This window comes from Microcaecilia unicolor, chromosome 4 (assembly GCF_901765095.1).
Source record: "Microcaecilia unicolor chromosome 4, aMicUni1.1, whole genome shotgun sequence".
Taxonomy (NCBI): domain Eukaryota; kingdom Metazoa; phylum Chordata; class Amphibia; order Gymnophiona; family Siphonopidae; genus Microcaecilia; species Microcaecilia unicolor.
The window spans coordinates 172,512,240-172,528,681 of NC_044034.1; the positions used below are offsets into that span (position 1 = coordinate 172,512,240).

The 16,442-nt window shown below is 45.0% G+C and overlaps 1 protein-coding gene across 1 annotated transcript in view; it reads right to left on the reverse strand.

The window, feature by feature from the left end:
- Positions 1-16,442, reverse strand: part of MICAL2 (microtubule associated monooxygenase, calponin and LIM domain containing 2) — a 357,507-nt gene that overhangs the window by 228,486 nt on the left and 112,579 nt on the right. Inside the window, 4 exon segments of the mRNA XM_030200975.1 lie at positions 2,891-3,148; positions 3,478-3,578; positions 8,907-9,062; positions 14,592-14,693. Of these exon segments, the coding sequence (XP_030056835.1) occupies positions 2,891-3,148; positions 3,478-3,578; positions 8,907-9,062; positions 14,592-14,693 (617 nt within the window).

Below are 16,442 nucleotides of genomic sequence, written 5' to 3' on the forward strand. Positions count from 1 at the left end.
GGGTGAAAGCCAGATTGGAGTAGGTCAAGAACAGCTTGAGATGAGAGAAAGTCAAGACAGTGGCGGTGAACGGCACGTTCAAGTAACTTGGAAAGGAAGGGGAGGAGGGAGATGGGTCGATAGTTGGAAGGACAGGTAGGGTCAAGTGAAGGCATGTGTGACCACAGCATGTTTGAAGGCATCAGGAACGGTCAAAGTGGAAAGAGAGAGATTGAGGATATGACAGATAAAAGGGGTGAGAGTAGGAGAGATGGTGTTAAGAAGGTGGGTAGGAATGGGATCAGAGGAACAGGTCGTTCGTTTTGAGGAGGAGAGAAGATGTGATGTTTCTTCATCAGTAACTTCAGGAAAGGAGGAAAAGGATGGAGGGGTTATGGCCTGCTTATCCGACATTTCTGCCTGGATGTCCAACCGCCACCTGAAACTGAACATGTCCAAGACCGAGCTTATCGTCTTTCCACCAAAACCCACTTCTCCTCTTCCTCCACTTTCTATCCAGTTGATAACACCCTCATCCTCCCCGTCTCATCTGCCCGCAACTCGGAGTCATCTTGACTCCTCTCTCCTCCTTCTCTGCGCATATCCAGCAGGATAGCCAAGACCTGTCGCTTCTGCCTCTTTAACATCAGCAAAATCGCGCCTTTCCTCTCTGAACACACCACACGAACTCTCGTCCACGCTCTCATTACCTCTCGCCTGGACTACTGCAACTTACTCCTCACCGGCCTCCCACTTAGCCATCTATCCCCCCTTCAATCTGTTCAGAACTCTGCTGCACGTCTCATATTCCGCCAGAACCGATATACTCATATCACCCCTCTCCTCAGGCCACTTCACTGGCTTCCGATCAGATACCACATTCAATTCAAGCTTCTCCTTCTTACCTACAAATGCACTCAGTCTGCTGCCACTCACTATCTTTCTACCCTCATCTCCCCTTACGTTCCCGCCCGTAACCTCCGTTCACAGGATAAATCCCTCCTCTCAGTACCCTTCTCCACCACCGCCAACTCCAGGCTCTGCTCATTCTGCCTCGCCTCACCCTATGCTTGGAACAACCTTCCTGACCCCTTACGCCAAGCCCCCTCCCTGCCCGTCTTCAAGTCTTTGCTTAAAGCCCACCTCTTCAATGCTGCGTTCGGCACCTAACCCTTACCGTTCAGTGAATCCAGACTGCCCCAATTTGACTGCCCCTATCGGACCGACCATTCACTTGTTTATTAGATTGTAAGCTCTTTGAGCAGGGACTGTCTCTCTTTGTTAAATTGTACAGCGCTGCGTAACCCTAGTAGCGCTCTAGAAATGTTAAGTAGTAGTAGTTAAGGAAATAGGGGAACGGACAAGGGGAGGGAGAGGTGGGGGTGGTTTGGTAGAGAATTCAAGGTTTATCTTCTGAACTTTGTCGTGGAAGAACTCAGCTAGGGTCTGGGGAGATAGTGAGGGGGGAGTTGGGGGTGGAGGCACCTTCAGGAGAGAGTTTAGTGTGGCGAAGAGAAGTCGGGGGTGTGAGCCAAGAGAATTAGTAAACTGGATGTAGTAATCCTGTTTGGCAAGCAAGAGAGCAGATTGGAAGGAGGTCAATATGAACTTGATGTGTGTGAAGTCAGCAAAGGCACGAGATTTCAGCCAGAGGCATTCGGCGGAACGGGTACAGGAACGTAGGTAGCGGATTTTAGGGGTCAGCCAGGGCTGGGGTTTGGTACGTCTTATAGGACGGGGCATGAGAGGTGCAAGAGTACAAGATACTCTGGCATATTACATTAAAATCCATAAACACTGCTCTAAATGAAACAACAACTTCTGGGCCCACTGATATGAAATATCAACCTACTTGCTCTCTCAGATCATCTCAGAAACAGCTACTTGATGTGCCTTCATTTCATCAGGTTTATTTGGAAGAATGTAGATCATCTATTTTCTACATCAAAGCTCCGAAATTATGGAATGCATTGTCCACTGAACATCGTTTAATACAGAATATGGAGCAAGTTTTAAAAAAGCATTGAAATCATTTATTTCTTCAGGCTTTTGGTTCCTCTGATGTATGATATTATTTTAATATCACGTAAATTTTAATCTGCTGTATGTTTTATTTTCAGAGTAACATTGCAATTTTTGTAAAGTTTGTTGAGCAAAGAAATAATTGTTATTGTTGTCCTTTTATATTTTGTAGGTGATTTGTTCCCCGCTTAGACTTTTATAGATATAGCAGGTTATAAAGTTTTCATTATTATTATTATAGTACAGTAACATGTTAGCAATTAGCGCATCATTACCATCACATCTGCAAACAAGTTCAAATGGTTATTTGGACCTTCCAAGACAAACTGGGTTTATTTATTTTGAGCACTGCAACTAAATGATCCTGTATTTGTTGACCAAACCATCTAAATGATCATCTGATCTTTGGACAGTAAAAAATCATTTTAAGGGGCTATCTATAAAGAGGGCCTTGGCTTGATTCCTGGGTCAGGTCTTCTGCTCCCAAGAAGCTGAGTTTGGATGAGGTGGAAGCAGTGCTTACAGCCACTAGAGGAGAGGGGCTTCCAGTCATTGTGGCTACCCCTATGGCCCACATCAGTAGGATTCTAGAGGGAATCATTTTGTGACCATAAACTGAAGACTGTCACTACAATGGAGGCAATACCAAATAGTGAATCAACCCTAGGCAGTTACAAATGAAGGCTCATCATAGCCCTGAGGCTGTCTCCAATTTAGTTGGAAGCCCAAAAAAGCAACCCCCCCTTAAAAAATATCATTTTAAATGTAAATCCTTAGATGCTAAAATGAAGATGGCTTTCATTGGTGTTACAGATGACTTCTGAAAAAGATGCATTCTAGAGTATCATATGAAAATATAATTAGACTTGCTAAGGAATTTCTTCTATACCTCGAGTAAGCTATCCCCAACGAGGCAAACCAAAAGCTGGTGCCCATGCCTCTCCCGCACTAGTGCTGCATTTTCTGAGGCATACATAGAAGTGAAATCAAACATTGCCACATCAGGCTGCCCATAGTGATTGCTCGCAAAGTCCAAGCAGGGTAGCTGGTAGTTGGTGGCAAAGTCAGCAGCTTCTCTTGCATAAGATTGCAGATTTTCTTGGCTTACATTCTCTCCACCGAGAAGCATCTCTGTATCAATATAATCCTGTGGAAATAAACAAGACCATTGTATAACAGACACAACACAAAACCCATCGCAATTTTGTAAGACTTCCCAGTATGCTACTTGAGTCTGATATTTGTCTAGACATAGCTAGCACAAGGCTTCACCTGGTCACAGCTCACCATACACCATTCACTACACTATTAACCTATATGAGTATTCTATAATATTAAAATGAACCAGATAAGTTGAAAGGTAATTTCTACCAATACAAAAATCAGGATTAATTAGCACGTTTTGAAATGTATGTAAATATTTAAGCAGCTGTTTACAGCTGTTCTCAGAAGACTTCTTCCTGAAGCTATACTTACGTTGATAATGACTCCTTTGTCTAATAGGCTCTGCTTTTTCGCTGTCATGACAAAATAGTGAGTGCTGTCTTTGTAGTAAACAATGTTCTCCAAATCTATCCCTGGAAATGCAACAAAGAATACAGCTTTTAAAAGGGGCAATTTTCACTGGGGCAAATGCCGTGGGCACTTTTTTTAATTTTTTTACCTACAGACTTTCACCAATTCTCAATGCTAAATTTCATTCCAAAATTTGCCATGATTACCAAGTATGCATTAATATAAGCACCTATATTTTTCTGCAAGTACCTTTTTTAATGAAAAACAGCACATGTAGATTTGAAAAGATGATTCAAGCATGGCATTCTCTTACCCCGATCTGAACACAGTCCTAGTAATGCCTCCATTAAATGCAATGAAAAGTATGTGTGCTGTCAAACAACATATACAATTTTACCCACACACAGGATGAGCATTTCTCAAGTAGCTATGTACACAAGTAAATGTCTCAACAATTTATCCTCTCAGCCATAACAACAGACAAAAGTAATTTCAGCAGTCAAGGAGTGAAGGAGTAGCCTAGTGGTTAGAGCACCAGTCTTGACATCCAGAGGTGTGGCCAGTTCCAATCCCACTGCTGCTCCTTGTGATCGCAGGCAAGTCACTTAACCCTCCCCATTGCCTCCAGTTCAAATTTAGATGTAAAATCCAAATTTAAGAAAAAAATAAGTACAGTGTTTCCCAACCATTGGTATGCCATGGAAAGAGTCACCACTGTACAATGCTCAGCTGTAGACTAGAGACTTGCACGGGAATGAGGTTCATGGGAATCCCACGGAACCCATGGGGTTCCCACGGTGACGGAAGCAGCTCTGCAGGGATCCCGTGGGGACGGAAGCAGTTCCTGCGGGGTTCCCGTGGGGACAGAAGCAGTTCCTGCGGGGTTCCCGTGGGGACGGAAGCAGTTCCTGCGGGGTTCCCGTGGGGACGGAAGCAGTTCCTGTGGGGTTCCCGTGGGAATGGAAATAATTCCTGCAGGGTTTCCGTGGAAGTGTGTGCTGTTGTGCCAGCCTCTCACCAGTAGCGTACCGGGGGGGGGGGGGGGGGGCGTGTGGGTGCGGTCCGCCCCGGGTGCACGCCGCTGGGGGGGTGCCGCGTGCCTGTCCGCTATGTTCGTTCTGTGCTCCCTGTGCCCCGGAACAGGTTACTTCCTGTTCCGGGGCAGAGGGAGCATGTAAACGAACGAAGCGGACAGGCACGCGGCACCCCCCCCCCCCCAGCGGCATGCACCAGGGGGGGGGGGTCTTTCGCCGGGGGGGGGGGGCCTTTCCCGGGGGGGGGGTCGGGTCGCACTCACCCGGGGGGGGGGGCGCAGCACAGCGTCCGTCCCAGGTGGTCAGCCTCCTAGGAACGCCACTGCCTCTCACCTGTCTCCTACCTTCTCGCTTTAACAGCACGATTTGGAAAGCCTCCATTAAGAGGTGGTAGAGACACAAATGGTGATGGAATTCAAAAAAGCGTGAATGAACACAGAGTATCTTTAATTACAAAATGGACGTTATAAAAAACCTAAACTTAAATGGCTGCATGTGTGTGGATGTGTCAAGTGGCACTTAGATGGCGACTCTGGCTGTGATAAACTACAGCCAATACCAGGCAGACTTATATGTGTCTCATATATGGCAATCTGATTTAGGATGGGCTGGGAAAGGGTTTGACAGCAACTTTAGTGGCTGGAACATGAGGACAGTGCTGGATAGACTTTTATGGTCTGTGTCCCGCAAATGAGAAGACAAATGGGCTGGAGTGGGCTTCAACAGCAGTTGGAACATAAGGATAGGGCCAGGCAGACTTCTATGGTCTATGTCCCAGAAATGCCAAAGAAAGACCATAATCAAGTATATAATATCATGATGTTCATTATTGATTTAATTATGAATTGATAATGAGTGTGACTATTGGGCAGACTGGATGGACCGTTCAGGTTTTTATGTGTTGTCACTTACTACATTACTGTTAATCCTCTCTGCTCCCGGGCTAATGCACAGACCTCAGCTCTGACACAGGCACAAGCATCAGATGTCACCTGACCTACTGGCGCGTGAATGTGGCGACCTCTCAGCGTACAGTGCCAGCGAATCAGAGACAAGTCTTACATGTGCGCACCAGAGTGTTCCAAGTTCCAACTTCCGTTCCTTCCTTGCAGTAGGGGGCATGGGGGGGGGGGGGGGGGGTTCCTTGGTGGAGTTCTTGGGAAACAGTGTATATGTAATATAGAGAAGATTCTGAATTAAGGAGTTGATTTCTTAGCCAAAATAAATCCAGTTTCAAGATATGTGATGTTGAATGATATAGAGTAATAGCCCTGGACAAGAGACTAAAATGGAGGACTTTTGGCCCTCGGCAAATGTAGGAGAATAAATACACCCTTATATGCATCATCTTTTCATCATGCTTAACCACCATCAGCCACTTAAAAGTGTAACCAAGTGACTATTCCGTACTAAGTGTGGAGAAAGAGAAGACCAAGTACCAATAAATGCAGAGACCAAGAAAACGTAGCAGTAAAATACAGAGATTGGGTGGTAATGGATTCCACCAGCTTGATTTAAAAGATTTTCCAAACTCATCTTGATATGTAGCCTGTTCAAATTAGAACTGATGAACCCCAGAATGAGGCTCTACATGAATAGTGTAAAAGTTGAGATAAGGATCAGCAGTAATCTCCAATATACTCTGGCATAAGAATGAAATTCAGTCATATCATGGCATGCACAAAATTAACCCATTTAGAGACATTATTTCAAGAATAACAACTTAAAAGGTTCCTTCAGAACCTATGCTGACCAAGAAATTCCTTACTCCTGTGTTCCGCTTTAGTCACAAGCCAGTTCATTTTCGAAAGAGAAGGGCGCCCATCTTTCGACACAAATCGGGAGATGGGTGCCCTTCTCTCAGGGGCGCCAGAATCGGCATAATCGAAAGCCGATTTTGGGGTCCCCAACTGCTTTCCATCGCTGGGACGGCCGAAGTTCCCAGGGGCGTGTCGGAAGGGTAGTGAAGGCGGGACAGGGGCGTGCCAGGGCGTGGTTAAGAGATGGCCAGCTTCGGCCAATAATGGAAAAAAAATGGGCGTCCCTGGCAAGAATTTGGTCCACTTTTTTGGTCCATTTTTTTAGGTCCAAGTCACAAAAAAGTGCACAAACAGCCCAGATGACTACCGGAGGGAATTGGGGGTGACCTCCCCTGACTCCCCCAATGGTCACTAACCCCCTCCCACCCTCAAAAAAACAACTTTAAGAACTTTTTTTGCCAGCCTCAAATGTCATACTCCGGTCCATCACAGCAGTATGCAGGTCCCTGGAGCAGTTTTAGTGGGTGCAGTACACAAGGTTCCACGTTAGGAGTCACGGACCGAGAAAAGGATCTAGGTGTCGTCGTTGATGATACGTTGAAACCTTCTGCTCAGTGTGCTGCTGCGGCTAAGAAAGCAATGTTAGGTATTATTAGGAAGGGAATGGAAAACAAAAATGAGGATGTTATAATGCCTTTGTATCGCTCCATGGTGCAACCGCACCTCGAATATTGTGTTCAATTCTGGTCGCCGCATCTCAAAAAAGATATAGTGGAATTAGAAAAGGTGCAGAGAAGGGCGACGAAAATGATAAAGGGGATGGGACGACTTCCCTATGAGGAAAGGCTAAAGCGGCTAGGGCTCTTCAGCTTGGAGAAAAGGCAGCTGAGGGGAGATATGATAGAGGTCTATAAAATAATGAGTAGAGTTGAATGGGTAGATGTGAAGAGTCTGTTTACGCTTTCCAAAAATACTACGACTGGGGGGCATGCGATGAAGCTACAATGTAGTAAATTTAAAATGAATCGGAGAAAATGTTTCTTCACTCAACGTGTAATTAAACGCTGGAATTCGTTGCCAGAGAATGTGGTAAAGGCGGTTAGCTTAGCGGAGTTTAAAAAAGATTTGGACGGCTTCCTAAAGGAAAAGTCCATAGACCGTTATTAAATGGACTTGGGGAAAATCCACTATTTCTGGGATAAGCAGTATAAAATGTTTTGTACATTTTTGGGATCTTGCCGGGTATTTGTGACCTGGATTAGCCACTGTTAGAAACAGGATGCTGGGTTCCATGGACCTTTGGCCTTTCCCAGTAAGGCAATACTTATGTACTTATGTATTTATACCTCAGGCAGGTGGACCCAGGCCCATCCCCCCCTACTTATTAAACTTGTGGTGGAAAATGGGCAGTGGCATACCAGTGGGGGCAGTCCGCCCCGGGTGCACGCCGCTGGGGGGGTGCCATGCGCCGGTCAGCGTCGAAGTATCCTATTCCAGGGCAGAGGGAGCATGGAAACCAACGATGCTGACCGGCGCGCGGCACTCCCCCAGTGGCATGCACCCAGGGGGGGGGGTCTTTCGCCAGGGGGGGGTGTCCCTTCACCGTGGGGGGGGGTCACGCTGCACAGGGCAGGGCGCTGCACCCAGGGGGGCGGGGCGCATCGGTGATCTGCCCCGGGTGTCAGCGCCCCTCGGAACGCCACTGAAAATGGGAGCCCTTCAAAACCCACCAGAAACCCACTGTACCCACATGTGGGTGCCCCCCTTCACCCCCTAGGGCTATGGTAGTGGTGTATAGTTGTGGGGAGTGGGTTTTGGGGGGGGGAGGTTGGGGGGCTCAGCACCCAAGGTAAGGGAGCTATGCACCTGGGAGCTATTTTTTTTAAATGGTAGAAGTGCCCCCTAGGGTGCCCGGTTGGTGTCCTGGCATGTGAAGGGGACCAGTGCACTACGAATCCTGGCCCCTCCCACAACCAAATGCCTTGGAGTAGTTCATTTTTGAGATGGGCACCCTTGGTTTCAATTATGGCTGAAAACCGAGGGCGCCCATCTCTACAGCCGGCGATCTCAGCATTTGAACCAAATGTTGAGATTTGGGCACCCCCAACCGTATTTTCAAAACGAAAGATGGACGCCCATCTTGTTTCGAAAATACAGTTGGCCCCGTCCCTTTGCGGTGCCGTCCTCAGAGATGGGTGCCCTTAGAGATGGCCGGTCCCGTTCAAACGTGCCCCTCAAGGTCAGCCCATGATATTATAGAGCATTGACAATTTTAAACCTGATTAGTAGAGATGCCAGCAACGGTGTCATTCTGCACCAACTCTATATTCAAAGAAAAGGACTTGCAGCCTAAGCATTTGCAGATCCTATTCATTTCTTCATAGTAGGGAACCCAATTTTTCATTTCATTTATGAGATCCTACTCTCCAAATCATCTAAATGCACTCCATGGTCGAGGGTCTCTGCTTGCTCCTTTTTATGAATACATTCCACATTATCCTACCTCTGCTTCCATTATATTCCAACTAGAAGCCTATGAAGGAGTACTGCAGTCCTTAGCGACTCTATGCCGCAAACATGGAGCATACAGACTCACCTGTTTCTTCTTTGAGGTCTTGGAAGAATTTCTGATTGAAGATAAAAGCAACACCGCTGATTTCCTCTACCTTGGCTTCTGCGGTTGTATTTCTGTTCACAAAGTTGCCAGTTATTGCTATTGCCAGCTTTCCACGGAACTCTTTCCTCCTGAAGCCTATAAAACAGACACCAGGCTTTGATTTTCATTTCCAGCACTGGATGAAGCAGAAGCAGCTACAATAATTTTTATTACATTTGGCTCCAACTCACCCAAACAAAAGCTCATCAATCTGTCTTGCCCCTGGAGTTTTCTCTTTAGGAAATCATCAAAATTATTGATACAGTCTGCATCTCAACATTACCCTTCACCCTCTTCTGCTTATTTTCACATACATAACATAAAACGTGCTACTACTTCAAATTATACTCTATTCATATATGTTTAAGGGGGTAATTCTATTAAAAGCTGCCTATTTGAAGCCTATTTTCCTTTACAAAATACTAGCACAGTAAAGCAATTACATACTTTATACATTACCACTTACACCTCCAATGGATTTACACATGTTTTTACAATTCTATAATTTACATGCATAACAGTGCACCCTACTCATGCTCCATCCATGTGTATGCCCACCTTGAAAGTACACGCCACTGCATTTAGGCACCGTTTTATAGAATAGTGTGCAGCTGGAATAAACACATATATGCCAGTATTCTGGTCATGTATGCACATTTTTGGAACCTAAATGTTGGTGCCTTTTATGGGGGTGATTTTATGACAAAGCACCTACAAAAATGTCTAAAGCCAAGTTTACCTCATAAAGGCAACAAAAGCAGTGACTTTAAAAACAGGCTCTGAAAATTATCCCCTTCATCTCTTCTCTCTCTCTCTCTCTCTCTCTCTCTCTCTCTCCCTTCTCATCTGCCCCTTCTCCTAGCCTCAGCCTCACTCATTCCCAGTCCCATCAGTGGGAACTTCGCTTCTGCTACTGTGCCACTTTTCAGTTTGTGCAGCTACTAGCACTGCAGTACTTTTAACACACAAGAACAGATACAGGGACTCGCTGTTCTTGCTATGGTGCTCAGCAGCACCTACTGAAAACCATAGCAGTAGAAGCAGAAGAAAAAGTTCCCACTGCTATAAATGGCAAGGCAGGCACTCTGTAACCTTAAACTTTGATACCCTGAGCCAGTGGCTCACTGGATCATCCCTGAAGCTGGCCCTTCATGTACTACATTTAAGTAGGCACTATCTTCTGAGCATCTATTCAAATGCATGTATCTCTGGCCAGTTTCCTTCTTGATTGAGCAGGTGAAATGCTGTTCTTCACACTCAAATCACCTGATAGGGATATTCTATTTCTATGCTAATCATTAACAAAAATTAAATTATAAGATATATGATATTCTAAATAAGCACCTCTGTAGTACTCTTATCTCACTGTGCATTGTACACACACAGACCTCCTGTAAAGTTCTTTACAAAATATTAACTTATGCAGCTGGAATGTTTTTGTTTGTTTGTATATTTTTTGTTTTCATTTAGCACCACCACCACCACCTAGAAAAATGTTTCCTTATTAAGGAAAAAGTGGTAAGTTGACATTCATTGCTGTTGCCGGGCCATCAAGTCCACCCTAAGCTTAACATTTTAATTGGGAAACACTGACCTAGGCAGCAGTAACCAACATACAGCAGTAACCATTTGTGAACTGTGTTCCAGGTGCTGCATCTTGTTAAGGCAGCACTTAATAATGGTGGACTAAAAATGGCAATATTAATCTACTCAAGGAAAAAAATAAATTTAAAAGTTCATCTTACAGCTCTTTGTATATCTAGCAGCACTGTATAAGTAAGTAGTATTTTTAGGCGTTCTATGTGTTTGGGTGAGTCATAATGGCTTTGAAACCCAGCAATTCTCTCCATATATCATATCCATTTGCTGTACATTTATGCTACATGTTGGTAGCTTACAGTGAATGAGCACACAGCTTTCCATCAAAAATGTCAAACTCAGCCAATTTTGATTTTACCCCATTGCAGAATTGCAAGTCTATGCAAACCAGACTAGCTCTTTCTGTGCCTTTTGAGTTGGAGCTACTGTACTTGGTCACTCTTCCTATAAAATGACTAATTGACTGTTTCTTTAAGGTCAATATAAATAAATTGAGGATAAATTTTTCTTTCCAAATGCAGTAGTCCCTCTTCTGTAAAAATTGGATGAATATCTGTATAAAGGTGGTTTAATAAATCCTAATAAATAATAGTCGAATCTATCAATTAACATGTTAAGCTTAGGGTGCATTTCCATTTCTGACATTATGTAATGTTACAGCCAGCTAGGGACAGTGCTGACATTCATGTGGTCCTCTGTGTATAAAGGTTGTCACCTATGCTTGACATGATTTAATAGAAAGAACTTAAGTAATTGTAATGAAGACTTCAATAAACATACAGAAATGAGAGAATGTGGTTTCTAATTTTTGAAATGTGAAAGCATTAAGGGCAAGATTCTATAAAAGGCGCCTAAAATATCCATGCAGTAGAGATTTCCGGCTAACTGTAATCTATAAGTGGTGACTAGATTTAGGCACGGTAAAGAGAATACGCTTAGGTGGAAATGCTAGCACCTAAAACTACTCACATCCATTTAGGCCAATGAAAAAGTGGCCTAAATCCCTGCGCTTAGATTTGTGCGCACTGGGCCATATTCTATAACTGCGCATGTAAATTTTGGAATGGCCACGAAACGCACATTTCCCTGTCCATAGCCATGCCCCTTTTGAACTGCATGCTTTAGAATTTAGGCATAGTTCATTACTGAATACACTTAGCGAGTTGTGCATGTAAATTCTAATTATTGCCAATTAGTGCTCATTATTATTTTTTTTTGTTACATTTGTACCCCGCGCTTTCCCACTCATAGCAGGTTCTATGCGGCTTACATATTATATACAGATACTTATTTGTACCTGGGGCAATGGAGGGTTAAGTGACTTGCCCAGAGTCACAAGGAGCTGCCTGTGCCTGCAGTGGGAATCGAACCCAGTTCCCCAGGACCAAAGTCCACAACACTAACCACTAGGCAACTCCTCCACTCCACTCATTATTGCTTGTTAGGTGCTGTTAACAATGCTGATTAGCTTGTTAAGCCAATTAAGTTACACGCGTTGTTATAGAATATGCCTAGATATCAGCACGGATCGCTAGGCGCGCTATATAGAACCCGGGGGTAGATGCTTTCACTTCTGCTCTATTAAAAGCAGGAACTTGGGAAGTAATGATGGATGTGCACAGCAGGTCCTCCTTTGACTTTGTCAATGTGATTTTCCCTTCTCATGTATCTCATCCCTGAAATTAAAGATTTCTGTAGATGAAATGCCTATATCAGCTTGAAAGCTGGCTAGATGGTCCCACAGCTATCATGCAGGTGGCCAGTGGAGATAGTAATCATAGTATCCCCAACACAGGGGACAGCAGGAAATGACTAGTCCTGCACAACAGCAACAAAGATAAGTGCAACTCTGAGGCCAAGATGCAAAAAAGTCCTCGTTAGAGCCGTTCCGTACCGAACTCCATAACGAATCGGTACGGAACAGCTGTGCACGAAGGAAAGGGAATGCAAATGAGCTGCTCGTTGCAGCTCACTTGCATTCACTAACCCTTCGTTAAAAACGTCGGTAATCGGCCCGTAAAGCATGCACAGAGCAGCCAAGCGTTATGCTGGCTGCTCTGCGCATGCCACAAACATAAAAACAAAAACAAATAAACCCAAAAACAAACACGTCCTTTATGGACGGCCTTGCCCCCCCCCCTCCCGCCGAGGTCGCTGCTGCTCCCTGCTTTGCCCTGCATAAAAATCAAAACTTTAGCAGCCCCGGCCCCCTCCCTTTCTCCCCAGCTCCGCCTCCCCCCATCCTCTGCCCTGTGCCCCGCCCACGCCGCCCCCCCTGAGGTCGTTGCCGCCGCTCCCCCCCTCCACCGGGCCCACCTCTGTCTTACCAGGCCCGTGCAGCACCTCTCACCTCTGTGTGAAGGCGCTGCACGGGCAAGAAGAACAGCTGATCGCCTCTTCGCCGAGTCTTCGGTCGTCTCTCCTTTCCTCCTCTACGTCAGTTGAGGGCGGGTCTAGTAGGAAAGGAGAGACGTCCGAAGACTTGGCAAATAGGCGATCAGCTGTTCTTTTTTCCCATGCAGCGCCTTCACACAGAGGTGAGAGGATCTGCGCGGGCCCAGTAAGACGGAGGGGGGCCCGGTGGAGGGGGGGAGCGGCGGCGACGACCTCAGGGGGGAGCGGCGGGGGCGGGGCACGGAGGCGGAGGATTGCAGGAGGCGGAGCTGGGGAGAAAGAGAGAAAGGAAGGGAGGAGGGAAGGGGCTGCTAAAGTTTTGATTTTTATGCAGGGGGAAGCGGGAAGCAGTGGCGACCTTGGGCGGGGCAGGGGGGGCAAGGCTGTCCATAAAGGACATTCCTGACACGCGCCTTTGCCCTCTCCTGATCCTTTTTTTTCCTTTTTTTTAATGCAGGGGGAGCAGGGAGCAGCGGCGACCTCGGGGGTCAATAAAGGACGCTCCTGACGAGTGTTTTTCCCCCTTCACGTTTTTTTTTTTGTTTTGACATTTAAGTTTTTTGACATTTAAGCTAACGAGAGGTACAGACCTCTTGTTAGCTTTCCAGTAGTTTTCCAGCATTAGGGCAAGCGGAAAACTTTAGTGCATCTCATTTCAATAGGGTTTCTACACAATTTACTCATCTGCATTCCGTTTTCGTTCGCTGCTGCTACCGTCGTCGGAAATCGGGCTTTAATGCATGCCAGGGTAGGAAAACTGTTCGTTAAAGGCTCGTTTAGTTTAGTGCATCTTGGCCTGAATGTACAAATACTGGGTTCCAAAGGGAGCTGCTGTCTGTAGCACCGGGCAGAGGGCTTGAAGTTGGATAGGTGAGAAATACAAGGAGGTGGTTCAATCCTAATTATGAGTAAAACCTCTCACAGCTGCAAGCACAAAGCTCCCAAATGTCAACAAAATGGAGTGGAATGGGAGCCAACAAAGCTGAAAGTTGGGGTATGGAGGAAGCTGAACAAGTCCAAAATAAATAAATGTTAAAAAATAAAAATAATAAATCATTGATTAAACACAGACTCCCAGACATCGATCACTTTGCCTAAGGATGACGAACATCTTGACATGCATTTTGTCTCCAGCCCACATACATCAGGACACAATAAATGATCTGAAACTCTCCAGATGTGCTGCCGATTATCATCTTAGAAGCTCTTAGGTGTGGCCGACTATCAAAGGACTTACGTTTATTTAAAAAACAAAAGGAGAGGGTTCATCCTAATTTCTTTGTTCTTGGGATAACTAAACATTGTTTTTGTAACAGGCGGAACACTCTAAAGGATTAACAGTGTAGACAGAGTGAAACAGCTTCAAGGAGGATTCTAAAGCCTGGTTAATTCGTACACTTGGTTACTCACCTAAGGGGAAAAATATGCCTTCACTAACAGTGGAGACAGTAAGTTTTATCAGAAAATCAAGCTTTAATTTCAATAAATTCCTAATAAATCCTAAATCCTAATAAATAAACTACAGACATTTTCTGTTTGGGGAGAGGAGAGGATGCTAACTGATTTGGGCTATTACAGGCTTCTAGATGTTATACACAAACCCCATACAAGAATATTAGATTGCTTTCTCACCTTCTAAAGTATTTCTGCGTCCATCAGCCCCAATGATAACATCAAACTCATATTCTGACAGCGGGTGGTCTACGGGAAGAAACTCGGCCCGCCAGCCTATTTCTGAAGAAATAAACAGGGAAAAGAAATTCAATTGACACACCACAGAGGAGATCCACATAGCTGTTGAGTGTAGTCACTACACCTACAAGAATACATGCATGTTGCATACATAGAACACATCTCATGAGCATATTTATCCCTTGCTATATGTATATATCTTTCTAAAGATGGGAGTACCAACCTTAAGACTTCATAAAATGCTACAGAAGTGTCATTCTTGTGGCTTGGTGGTAGCACTGTGCATGCAAAAGCATCTGGACTCAGGCCTTTGCGGAGGCAACATTTACAGCATCGGGAGGAGAGGGAATCCCTCAATGGTGACAGATACTAGCCAATTTTAGGACCCACAGGGATCGTCTCTGCAGTGGTTGGGCTAGGTGGGGAAGGGGAGGAGGATTATGTGAACAGAAAAAAAATCCCTCATTTCACTATAGCCCACAGGAGGCTGGTTCTAACTGAGCTGGATGCACAAGGGAGCAGAAGACAACTGCCTGACTCCCCCCCCCCCCCCCTTTCCCCCTCAACTGAAAATGGCTTCAGTGGCAAAATAACATCTTAAATGGAGTAACATCTTCATGAATGTAGAGATACTAAACACACTGAAACCAACATTTAATTTGCAAATTCACATTTCTGGCATAGAAGTGCAAAGCTAAACAGCTGTAATAAAATTTTTATTACCTGTAATTACAACTGAAATTAGCCTAAATTTTTAAACCACAAAACACAAGGAAGCAATTGCAGCAAAATTCTACATTTATTTCATCTTTCCTGCTCTCCAGCCTGAGCCAAAATAAACACAGAAGCGACAGTCTGTCTCCAGTGCTAACAGCAAAGGTATAAAAGTCACACACTGGTTAAATTAGGTTTCATGGAGCACAGCTGTACTCATGTATCACTCCTGGCCACCGTTTCTGACTCTACTGATGACAACTAATGCGTATTTTGTCTGCAGCAGTTGCACTTAGGGCCCCTTTACTAAGCTGTGTAAAAAGGAGGCCTGCGCGGGAATCAGCATGTGTTTTTGACGTGCGCCGAGGCCCCCTTTTACCACAGCGGGTAAAAGGCTGTCATTTGTTTTTTTAAGAAATGGCTGTGCAGTAAGTGATTCTCTATCATTTAGGGGGGGAGAGGAAGAGCACTTATCGCCACCCGATTACTATCAGGTACAGCGGTATAAATGGCGTGAGCTGGGGGTGGGAACTACCACCAGGATACTGCGGTAGCCCAGCGGAAGTTCCGGATTAGCGAGCAGTAAGTCTGCGTTGGGCTTACAGCCGCTTAATAAAAAATCCTCTTAGAAAGCTCCTCTAATTCATACTTGTCATCACTATCCAGCTGTTGAACAACCTCAAGTGGCCTGTTCATTTAAAGCTATCTGTCCAAATGAGATTGCAGAGCAACATGCTATGCTGGCCACCACAATCCAACCTAGTAAGACACGATCTTCTCCTACCAGGAAATAGTTCTATATTTGTTATCAATGCACTGACGAAATGCTTGATGAACATATCTGCACAACACATATGCACAGTTTTCTGGACACAAACAAGTTGTTCTTTAGCAACAAAAGGAGGTAACCAGGGATGTCTTCATGCTACACAGCATGATGAAAAGGAAAACCCTCATTTCATTAAAACACGAGAGGTGTCTAGAAGGTCTAGAGGTGTCCAGCTTTCGTTTCAAAACACAATTTTATTATGCATTTTGGAAATAAAATGGAAATCAAAACTGAAATTTTGTTTGCTT